Genomic DNA, 12,120 nt, shown 5'->3' with positions numbered 1-12,120 from the left:
GCGCAGGGGATCACCTTCACTACAGTAGCAATCTCAATAGGGCTTATTTTAGAGGAATCTTATACAGTAAGGGGAGGGCTTATTTTCGGGATAGGTCTTATTATCGGGGAAACACGGTAAGGACCTGTACACCTGATTCAGGCCTGAAGGACAAAGAAGTGGGCTAGACAATTAATGTGGCTTTGTAATTAATGGCAGTCAGTATAATAATACTTTCCCCAGTGTTGGAGAATCACAAACTTTCTCGTGTTTCTGCTATGTGCAACTATGTGATAGGTCTGCCCTTCAGGTCTCTGCACAGACCCTTATCCTTTATACTTGACTACCAGCACAGGTGGTTATGGTTGGCTTTAGGGAAAAGGGAGAATCCAGGAAAAGAAGCATTTGAGGAGAGGGGAAGTGTAGGACAGCACCAACACTACCTAGTTTCCTCAAGCCTAGAACAGCTCAGTCTAGCTTCCTCCAAGCTTGAAGTGACACAAAAAGAATGAAGTCCTGCTGTACATAGGAGGGAGTAAACTCAAAGAATTGATCATTTTTAGAAGTGGTGCAAATTTACAAGTTGGTCAAGCAGAGAAGTTGTGGTCCGAGGGCCTCTTAGGAAAACCAAGGATGTTTGAGACAGGAGGGGGAGAGGGAGAAGGTTACCAGCTCTTGTCAAAGGTCACCATGCCTTTTATTTTCTTGTAGCCTCCTTCAGAATCCTGAACAGGATAAACAGTGAATATAAGCCAAGTCCAGAGGACCTTCAGGGAAACCTACTGCTTCCCAAAGCAAGGCATTTCATTTTGTGGCAGGGAATTAAAATTTTTTCTTTATGTGGATATTAAATCTAAATTATGTGGATAACTTTATATAATGTTCCCCTTCCACATGAATCTGAAAAAGAGATGCCATGTGTCCCTCCCTCTGTTCCCTCTGAGTCTTCTCTAGGCTGATCATCCTCCACCCCTCGCATCTTGGTATCATCCTTAGTCTCTGGACATAATCCCATTTTGAGGTCTTGACTCAAATAATTTGAGATTTTTCTGACAAGGAAACTGAGTCCTAAAGAAAGAAAGTAATTTGCCCAAGGTCATACATAGAGTAAGTAGTGGAGTCTTTATTTGAACCTAGGCCCTGTGGCTCCAAATCCATTGGAAAGATCCACTACACTCTGGTCTTTATTGTTTCAGATGCCAGCCTATTGCCCAGTCTTAGAGCTAATGAATTTTCTCAGAATCTCCTACAGCCATGGAGCTCCAGGACCATAAGAGACACTGAAGACTAGGGTTTGCCTTCTGTGATGCTCACTGGAACAAGGCTTCTGAAATCAGAAGTGTAAGGACGCCATGATTGCTAAGTAGGAATGAGTTTCTGTCACTGTCACCATCATCACCTTTTGGAGTCAGGAGTACTGTAAGAAAAGCAAAGTGATCTAGGCAGTGCCTCGAGTTTTTTGCTTTCTCCCTGACACATCACAGAGCCATGACAATAGCCTCATTTCCCAGTAATCCAGCATGATGAAAAAGTAACTGACTTGGAAGGCCTAGAGAAACAGTCCTCACATAATTCAGGTGCCACCTCAATAATTCAGGTGCCATCCCATTTTAACCAGCATACTGGGCCTTTTAGCAGAAATTGCTAGTAAATTAAAGAGTAAGGTTTCTTTGGACAGTATTGAAGGAGAGATGATGATGAAGCAGCCAATTTTAGTAGTGCTATAAAAAAGGAGACTACTCAGATGGAACCTAGAAACCATAATCTCTTACTTTTTCAGAGAAGAACATTGAGACCCAGAGAGAGAAAGGAATTTCCTAATAAGGTCATAGAGCTAGTAAATGACAGAGTCAAGACTAGAATCCAGGCTGCCTTAAAGTCAACCACAAATAGAAAAAATTGTTCCTTATGTAAATGAGAGACTGTCAAAGCAACAAGTTCACTTTTCTGGTCTTTTTGGATTCAGATTCAGAGGAGTCAGTTGGATTTGGTTTGGGGGTGGGGAGTACCTTTTTATGCATCACAAAACCAGAAGAATTCTATATACATAATTGAATAAAATGAAATTTGGAATTCAATTCAGATTCTAATTTTCAAATCCAGCTAGTGTTTATGAATGCTTATTTGTCCAAGGACACTTAGCATATGTACTAAATGCAGGAGCTGGGAAATATGAATTACCACCTGGGTTCAGGTCAGCTGATGGAAGGACGGGGTAGAAGGAGAACTCCCACCTGCCTCTTACGGGTCCTTGGACAAGTTGCTTCAGTTGTTTCCTAATGATGAGGTGATTGGACTAGATGACTTCCAAGATCCTTTCAAATATGACCAATGATTCTCTCTTCTGCACCATGGGGAAGCCCAGATGATGGAATGGATGGAAAACAGCTTCCATGGGAAATAGGCTAAATTCCTTACAGTGTTTCAGCCTTTTGTATAAATGGTGGGGTGATTAAAAAACTGGTTTAATTTGTGAAAAATTACTACAAAGGTGATGATGGTTGAGTTGCTTCTGTCTCTAAGGGAATAGAAAACACTTTGAAAGCTAGATTAGATTTAAAGGAAAAATTATTTCCTGCAGCAGTGATAAAGCATTTAACAACAAACCCCATCCCTTAAAATTTTTAAATGTAGTCAACTAGGTAGATTGTGCAGCGGACAGAACACTGGACTTGGATTCCGGAAGTCCCAAGTTCAAATATGGCCTCAGACTTACTGTGTAATGCTGGTCATCACAAAACTGCCTTCTGCCTCAGATTCCTCACCTGTAAATGGAGAATCATAACAGCACCAACCAAAGATCGAGTGAGATAATATTTGTAAAGTGCTTTGCAGAACCTTTAAAGTGCTATATAAATGCTAGCTGCTATGGTGATGATAAATTACTATCTTTTTGTCTTGTATAATATAGGTCAGGATTCCCCAGCTTAACATATTGGGGTCTTTCAAGTTGATCCTATATCAGCTGCTTTTTTCCTGCTACACAGTACACAATGCCTGGCACATAGTAGGCACTCAGCAAATGTTTGTTGACTGACTGACTACCGCATGGGCCCCCAATCTGTATTCTTTTTGGTGTGCCAAATTTCCTGCAAGCAGCAACAGCCCATTCCTTTTCTTTAGGGACTTCAACCCTTTGTTCTTTCTCTGTTCCCCAGTCTTCTTCCACATTCCAAGTTCTGCACTCTATTCCAGTTTTAAATCCTAGAAAACCTGAGTTCAAATGCAGACACTAGCCACGTGACCTTTGGCAAGTCATTTAACCTCTGTTTGCCTCAGTTTCCTCAGCCATAAAGAGATAATGATAGCACCTACCTCCTAAGCAGATTATGAGAATCAAATGTGTTTATACAAGTAAAGGACTTTGCAAACTTTAAAACCTTTATAGATGCTAGTTATTATTGTTTAAGTCCAGCCACATCATTTTAGAGATGAAGAAACAGACCTAGAGAAGCAAAAGGGCTCACCCAAGGGCCATGAGTGGCAGCTCTATAGTCAAACCTGGGTCAGCTGACTCCAAGTTCAATAGAGAGGAAGAGAACTAGATGAGATAACATTTGGAGGGCCCTTGGAGTCAAGTCAGCAAGCAGGTATTAAGTGCTTATTGTATCAGGCAGTGAGGATATCCAGAAGCAAAAAGAAAGACTTTCCCTGCCCTTAAGGAGCTTACCCATCCAAGAAAGCTGAAAAGGGAGGGTCAGTGAGGTAGGGGAGAAAGAAGTGCAAGAGGTCAGGAGTTAGACCAGGATGGCAAGAAGAGTGAAGGAATGAATGTGGCTTCTGAGTCACGTGATTGTAAGTTTTACAAGCAGCATCTCTCCTCTGCTACTAAAATCCAGCATCAACCAGTTTATAATGAAGTTGGGCCACAAGAAAACCTAGGGTGTAATGCATCAGTTGCTGTGGTTTTTGCAGCTTCTCCCTTTCCAAACAGCTTACACCATAAGTGTGCTCCAGAATGATATATTCTTTGTACCAGGAGCTGGTTCTGAGCTAGTAAATTTTAAGGGCTGCAGGACTTGGAGCCTCAGCAGAAAGAGTTGCGTAGCAGCCTCTTCTCAGCCTGCACTGTGGAATAGATACTGATTGATGTACTAGGCTGGCAGGTGGCACACATTTTAAATACACTGGGTCTGAGATCTTCAAAAGAGGCATCTTCTGTTGGCCTAAGGCAGTATTGGTCTTTTGTTTATACCTGGAGTCTGCCTTTGAATTCTGGTATAGGACTCTCTTACTTGAGTAAGGTCCCTGTAAAATAGATCTTCCATCATCTTAACACATCATTGCAAGTTTTAAATAAAAGTCCTAGTTATCAGCTTAAACAGGTCATTTGGAAATCAGTAAAGCTAGGTGGGGCTCAATTTTGTTTTGCTTTTTTAAATTTTATAGCACATTTTCATTGTATAGAGAGTGAATATGATCTATTGTGTGACTAGGAAGAAATTCAATTTGACTTTCATTCAATAGGTTAGTTTCTCTAAGGAAATTCAATATGCCTCTCTCCCCACGATGCTACAAAGCTGTTTATCTAAAGGACTGCTTTCAAAAATATGACAGTAACTATAACTATTTGAATTGGCCTTGTTGCCATTTTTATAAATTAGTCTAAATAAGACCAACAGACTCTAACCTTCTGGGAAATAGCCAGATTGAGACATTGACCTAAATGACCCAATCAAGGAGTCTCACAGCTTCATCTTTCTCTGGATTTAATCATTTTATAGTGTCTCAGGTTATCGTGTTGCTGCTTATCTGATATTGTTCTGTGTGGGAAACCTGGTGAACAGGCTTTGTGATAAATATAATGGTTACTTCTTGGTTGGGAGCTGGTCTATAAACCTGTATTATTAGGTGAACACTCCCCACTCTGGATCACCTTTTCCCACACCCATCTTATTATGATGACCAAGTTGACCCATGGGGGTGGGGTGGTAGCTCTGACCTTTTGCTGTAGAAATCCATCTAATTGTAGTGTCCTAGATGAGAAACAATCTCTTATTGAGCATATTAAGGGCCGGCATCTCTATGAGGAACATCTGTTATTTATTTTACTTTCAGTGAACAGATATCTTTATTAATTAATTTGGGGGAGGGGATACAGGAGAGGGGAAGAAAACAAACATATTTCATTGTTGATACAATAAGGGGAACAGTGAAGGCAGTGTCCATCATGATCCAGAGACTCACTGTAAGACCAGAGTAATTTTAATCATTGCGGCTGTGGAAAGGCTCAGAATTAAAATAGCTTGATAATTTTTGTGTTTCTCTAAGAAGGGAATTAGAATTAAGTAGTTAAGAGTTGGGGCTTTAGAGGGAGGGAGAGGAGAGAGAAAGAGACTAAGAGTGAGAGTGTAAGTGTGAGATGCTTTTCTATTTAATGGGTAATTCCTTCTCTTAAAAATTATTGGGGCCTCAGCCTGCCAGAGGACATTGTGTGCTGTCCCAGCTGCCTCAGAAATGTTGACAATGTGCAGCTAAAATGAGTGCCAGCAACAGCTGAGGAAGGAGGAATGTAAGCAGCATTCAAAACAATGGCCAATACCAAAATTGCTGTACTGGTAAAATTGGGTCTATTCTGTGATTAATCCACTTCTTTAAGGCTTTTTAAATAACCTGTATTGGTTTTACTGTGTAATAGACAGAATGATGGAGTCGATGTTCAGTTGATGCAGTTTATTCATTTTGTGCAGTTGCCAAGTGATCTGAATAGAATTGGTGTCATCTGCCTAGTGTCTAGGACAGCTAGGTGGTACAGCAGATAGAGTACTGAGCCTGGATTCGGGAAGACCTGTGTTCAGATATGGTATCAGACACTGAGTAGCTGTGTGACCCTGAGTAGGCTGCATAACTTCTGTTTGTCTCAGTTTCCTCTGCAAAGTGGGGATAATAATAGCAACTGCCTCCCAGGATTGTTTTAAGGATCAAATGAGATAAGCATTGTAAAATGCTTAGCACTGTTCCTGACACTTAATAAGTGCTGTATACATCTTAGCTTTTATTATTAACTATCATTATTGCTCAGAGAGGCATCTGGTAACAGTAGATAGCACACTGGGCCTGGAGTTAGGAAGACCAGAGTTCAAATTCACCCTCAAGACAATTAGCTCTGTGATTCTAGGCAAGTCCCTTAACCTTTCCTTACCTCAGTTTCCTCAGCTGTAAAATGGGCATAATAGCAACACCTGCCTGTATTGTTGTAATTTGATCCTTACAATTTTTTTAAAGAGACAGTAGATAGAGGAAATAAGAAGGTTGTATGTAGAAATGCCTTGCTTATAAGTGCTCAGTGAAACTTTTGTAACTGAATTAATGGGAACAACGAACATCATTGAGGTACAAATTTGGATAAAAGAGGTTAAAATAGTAACACATTTAGATAGCCCTTTAAGGTTTATGAGGTGACAAACAGCCTTCTGAGTACTAGTCCGAACCAGTCTTGGTCAGCCAGTCTTTGGCCTTTCCCAGCATGATGAAAAGTGTGTTGACCCTGGAGTTGGGATACCTGGGTTCAATTCCTGTCCCTGGTGCTTTTTAGCTTGTGACCATGGACAAGTCACTTAACCTTTTAAAACCTCTGTCTCCTTACTTGTGAAATGGGGGGAATAAGAGAGATGAGATCTGCTGTTATTACTACAATTGCTACTACTACTACTACAATGCATTTTCCCAGTAATTTTTAAATACAATCGTCTAATTGAATCTAAGTTCTTTGAAGACAAAGTGTTTCTGGTGATTGTTTTTGGATCTCCAGTGCCTAGCACAGTGGCATGTTGAATTTAATTGACTTAAATAGGATTGAACTGATTGTAATTAAACTGAAGAAATAGAATTTATATACCAAAAAGAATTAAGATCTGAGTTGTTAGTCATATGAAGAGAAACAAAAGCATTCTCCCCTCTTCCATTTTCTTTTGAATGCTTCCTACATTAGGCTTATTTTTGTGAGATACAAGACTGAAATAAAATACATCACTCTTAATAGCAAAGACTGCATTTGGGTGTTGATTTGTGCATCAAAAATGCATCAAGAAGATGCATTTTTTTTCATCTATTATTTATTTGCCATATGACTTGCAAGTTAGTTCCTCTTTCTGGTCCTTAGTTTCCTAATCAATAAAATGAGGGTCTTGAACTGCATGGTCTTAAAGAATGTTAGAGCTAGGAGGGCTCTCCTACGTATTTCAGTGATTCTTTGGTCTTCACCACAGCTTTGTGAGGTAGATAGGATTGGTGCTGTTAACCTGATTTTCTTCAGTACTTCAGGGAATTGTCATTTCATTCATTTGTATGTACTTCTACCACCCACACATTGTAGCCATTCTATAACCCCATGAATGGTCTTAAAGACTTGATGTGCCTGAAAAATTCTTCATTCAACTTAGGGCTGACCCTCTGTTGACAAGTATGCAGTCTGTCACCTGATTGTGGATAAGTAAGCAGGGACTTCAAGAGGATGAATGTCTCACTGTGGTTGTGATCAGAGTTAGTACTAGAACCCACCTTTGCTGACTTGCAGTGACTTTTGTGTGCCCTTCTACCTGCCTGAATTCCCTTTAGCGTTCATTTCCAGCTGAGCTGGGAGAGCTCCTCCATGCTTTCTTAGCATAGTTACTTGCCTCACCTTATAAAACAGCAACCCTCAAAAGAATAAAAATTTGTTTAATTTATCTTTGATTTACAACATACTAATCACTTGGATAAATTAAAATGATGTACTGGATGCTATATCTGACTTTGCCCTCCCATAGGCTCTTAAATGATATGACAGGGAGGCAAATAAACTCCATGTCTTGCACCTGCAGAAAAACAAATCAGCTGCTGGTTCAAAGTGCTCTTTGACTGGGTATATATTGAACTGCCTACCAAAAGGGAGGTGATTCTTGAACTTTTCACCATCCCTTTGAAGCTATCATTTGCCCACATTCACTTGGGTGTGCCGAGATGTTACAAGGTCTAGCATTGGCTCACCTTCTCACTTTTCTTCCCAGGGTGTTTAACTTCCCATTAACCTCCCTCTCAAAACTCTTCAGGGGGTCCCGATATAAATAAAATCTAAGCATCTTGACCTGTCGGGACCCTCTGTAACCTGAATTGCCTTTAAATTCTGAGCCTATGCACCTCCCTATTCCATCTCACACTATTCCCTTCCATGTGTGCTACGCTTCTTACAAACTATACTTAACTTTCTTCTCCTCCTATTCATCCTGTATTTTTCCTGATTCCATGCCTGTGTCCATATTGTTCGTATATCTAGGTTTTCCTTTTTCCTGTATCTGCCTATTGGAATTCTACCCATTCTACAGTACCTCCCATCCAACCCCTAAACCCTACCTTGCCTTTTCTGGGATGCTACTTCAGAATCAGAAATATTTTTTCAAACTGTGCATAGCACTTTGTACCTGTCCTATGCTTTCATTATAAATTTTTTTTTTGCATTGCACATTTTCTATAATCCTGTTTTTGTGTGTATTATATATGTATTATATGTCCCCCTGGTAGATTGTGAACTTCCTCAGAACAGGAATCATGTCTTAATTATTATTGCTCTCAGTATACATTAGTTGTACATAGTGGATACTTAATAAAATGGTTATTGAGGGAATCAGTGAACTTGGAAGTTTTCCTGCTTATAAAGTGAGAAGGCTATTTACTCCCATAACTATTTGGAAAAACAAATTTGTTCAAAAGATAGCCAAATATTTTAGCAGTGACACAATAGATGCATTTTCTGGGGTAGTAATCTTATTTAAAATAACTTATTTAATAAATTAATCTGTTCCTACCCATCCATTGAACTGTATTTCTCATGATTACTTAATGTGAATTCTACTCAAGTTAAGCCTGCTTCTTTTGCAGTCTTCCTGTGTTCCTCATTCTCTTCCCCATTGCATGTTTATTCTTGTGTCCACATTTAAGCACATACCATTAGCACCATTTTCCCATGCTATTTACTCCAAGTCCTGCCTCTTCCTGGAGCCTCCTTTAAGGCTTCCAGTCCACACTAGTGCATTCACTAAGATGAAGTACCTACTGTCTGCAAAATGCTGTGCTAAGTATTAGGCAGGTTCATTCAGTCAGTAAATGTTAAGTGGCTGCACTGAAGCCAGGCACTGTGCTTATGCACTCAGCCTAGAAAAAGAGGCAGGAGACAGCATTTGCCCCCAAGGAGCTTTCAGTCTAATGGGGAGACAGTATGCAGACAGATGTACAAAGTCAGCTGAATGCAGGACAAACAGGAAATAATTAACAGAGGAAAGATACTGGAATTGAGACAGTATCTTTGTCCTCAAGTCTGGTTAAAGGGATAACACATAGACAGAGATAGGATATATAACGCTTCATATTATAGTTGAATGTCTGTAGAATTGCAAAGCATTGTGCTAGTCAACAAGTATTTATTAAATGCCTACTATGTGCCAGGCACTGGGCTAAGCATTGGGAAAATGTTTATCTCATTTGATTCTCATGACAACCGGATGGGGTGGGTGCTGTTATTGGGGAAAACAAGGCTAAGCGATTTGCCTGTGGTCATATAGCTAGTAAGTGAATGAGGCTGGATCTGAATCCAAGTCTTCTGTCTCCTGCACCACCTTGGAAGAGGTACCATTTGAACTGACTTTTAAAGGATGGGTATGGGTGTTTCCTGTAAAGAGGTAGGAAGAGTGAAGGGTGTTCTGGGGTAGGGAATAGCTTGAACAGAGGTACTTGGTTCTTCGGATTCATTGGGAGACCTGAGAGCAGCCCCATTCAGTTTGGGCATAGAGTATGTGAAGGGCAGTGATGGAGGTAAGGCAGCAGAAGTGTTGTGAGGTTGTTTGACAGGTCCAACAGAACCTTTAATATTAGCCACAGAAGTTTGAACTTAACTCAGGAGGCAAAAGGAAGCTTCTGAAGATTTACGGTAGAAAAATTGCTCCATCATTGCAATGTACAGGGTATACTGATTGTCTTTGCACAGTTTTAAGTTATGTAAGCCTAAAACTGCACTAAAACTTTTGAGACACTATATAACACATCTGCACAACTTTCAGCCCACCAAAGGATTTTAGGCAGCCCTTAGAAACGTAGAGGAAAACATCCTTTGTATGTAGAGGAAATGTGTGGACCGTAAGCAGCCTTCTGGTTGCAAGTTGTGCAAGTCTGCTACATAAGAAAGATTTTTCTAGCAGTGGTATGAATGAATTGGAAGAGGCAAAGAGTAGAAATAGAGAGACCTGATGGGGGCTATGACAATGATCTAGAATGGCGGTAGTAAGGATTTCTTCTAGGGACAGTGTGGACAGCATAGAGGCAACAAATATAAAAGATATTCTGATATGGTAGCCACAATCAGAAACAGACTTGTCCCTTAGACAGTGGTGTACAATTCAAATAGAAATGCAGGATGGCTTCAGGCTGCATATTGTCCTAGTTTTTAAGATGTAATTATCTTATGTTTTAATGTGTTTTTATTTATTTCGTTAAATAATTCCCAATTGCATTTTATTCTGGTATAGGCCACATCTGGAAGTGTTGTAGACCATATGCAATCTTCTGGTCACATGTTTGACACCTCTGGTGTAGACCATATAACATTTAATGCTCTGTTATTGATTGCTTTGCCCACTAAATGTTTATTGTATGTATCTTGTGTGCCCAGCTAGATTGTAAGCCTCTTGTGAGTAAAGTCCATGTCTTAGACAACTTATGTTCCTCATCGCTTCTGATAAAATGCTAATCCTGCACTCACAGGATCATAGATCTAGAATTGGCAGGAACCTTAGGGGTCTTCTTTTCGAATCCCCTCGTTCTAATAGATGAAGCCCACTCAGTAAATCCTTGTTGATGCATTGCTAGACAATGTTGATACCTGTCAGTAACAACACACTTTTAATTTCTTGGACCAGGGGATGGTAAGACCAAGATCCGTGCCCCCAAGGCCAAAGGTGATAAGAAGAAGAAGCATCACCACCACCATCACCACCACCACCACCACCACCCGCCTCAGCCACCTCAGTTGTTGTCACCTCCACCCCAGCTCTGTACAGATGAAGAGGTCCCCCCACCGCCGCCTCCCACCCTGGAGCCCCCTGTACTAGCACCAGTGTCTGCTGCCACAGAAGAGAGCTTTCCCTTAACCACCCCCCTGAACATTGTCCACCCCTCTGAGGTGCCCAGCGAAGAGGATGACTTTAAGCCGCGACCTATCATTCCCATGCTTTATGTGGTTCCACGGACCAATAAGGTGGTATTTGACAAAGAGCATGTATCTTGCCAGCAGACACTCGAGCACTTTGCTCAGAAAGGCCAGATTTGGAGGGAACAGACTGTCCCCATGGAGCTAACAGTGAAGGAAGAAGAAAGGGGAGAAGCTGAACAGGTGGAGATGAGTCCCAAGGCCAGTGAGGTTCAGGTAATTGTCATAAGAGAAGAGGCTGGCTAATTCTAGCATCAGAAAACAGGAGGCATTAATACTTTAGGAGAAATTGCTTCTTAAGCAAATTCTGTTTCTGATTATGAGCAGAATTTGAACTAGCATCATCTGTGGGAGATAGAGCTAACAAAATTACTTGAGTGTGGGGAGAGTGGGTCAGATAACAGAAAGGGGTGCTGGCTGTTCTTGGCACAATGAGTTATTGACCTTGGCTAAGGGTGAAGATGGGGAGCAAAAAAGGAAGTGCAGTTTCTTTGAATAATAGGTAATCCTAAATTGGGCTCTGTACATTGCTTCTCAGAGCATTTCCTTTAAGTAGTTTCCATTTTTACAGGCCCCATCCACCTTTTCCAAATTGAAAATGGAGATCAAGAAGAGCCGGCGTCATCCCCTGGGTAAACCGCCAACTCGATCCCCATTGTCCGTTGTCAAACAAGAGGGCTCAAGTGATGAGGGTGAGTGTGTAAATTTGCCTGAAGCCCAGTACTGTCATCATGTCTGGCCTAGTAATAGTTTGATAAAGGATATTAAAATTTGTGTTGTGGTTTCACATCAAGTATATTCAACATCAGCAAGATTGAAGTTTTAAATATTGGCTTATAAAATGTTCTAACATAGATATTAATACATAGACCAGAGATGTGTAGAATGGTAAGGAATTTTCAAACACAAATTGTCACAGCCCCAAGTGCCCTCTTATATAAACAGATATTTATGACCTAACACTT

At 40.6% G+C, this 12,120-nt stretch overlaps 1 protein-coding gene across 9 annotated transcripts in view; it reads left to right on the top strand.

Moving 5' to 3' along the window:
* KDM4B (lysine demethylase 4B) overlaps positions 1-12,120 on the top strand; it is a 286,229-nt gene that overhangs the window by 232,512 nt on the left and 41,597 nt on the right. For all 9 annotated transcript variants that reach the window (XM_069086768.1, XM_069086769.1, XM_069086770.1 and 6 more), the window contains 2 exons: positions 10,866-11,371; positions 11,727-11,847. In XM_069086768.1, the coding sequence (XP_068942869.1) occupies positions 10,866-11,371; positions 11,727-11,847 (627 nt within the window). The remainder of the gene's footprint in view (positions 1-10,865; positions 11,372-11,726; positions 11,848-12,120) is intronic.

Source organism: Petaurus breviceps, unplaced genomic scaffold (assembly GCF_028583685.1).
Source record: "Petaurus breviceps papuanus isolate PSGF00001 unplaced genomic scaffold, PetGlider_PUasm1.0 180, whole genome shotgun sequence".
NCBI classification, from domain to species: domain Eukaryota; kingdom Metazoa; phylum Chordata; class Mammalia; order Diprotodontia; family Petauridae; genus Petaurus; species Petaurus breviceps.
The sequence above is the reverse complement of the archived record's forward strand: the minus strand, read 5'-3'. Positions and strand labels throughout refer to the sequence as shown.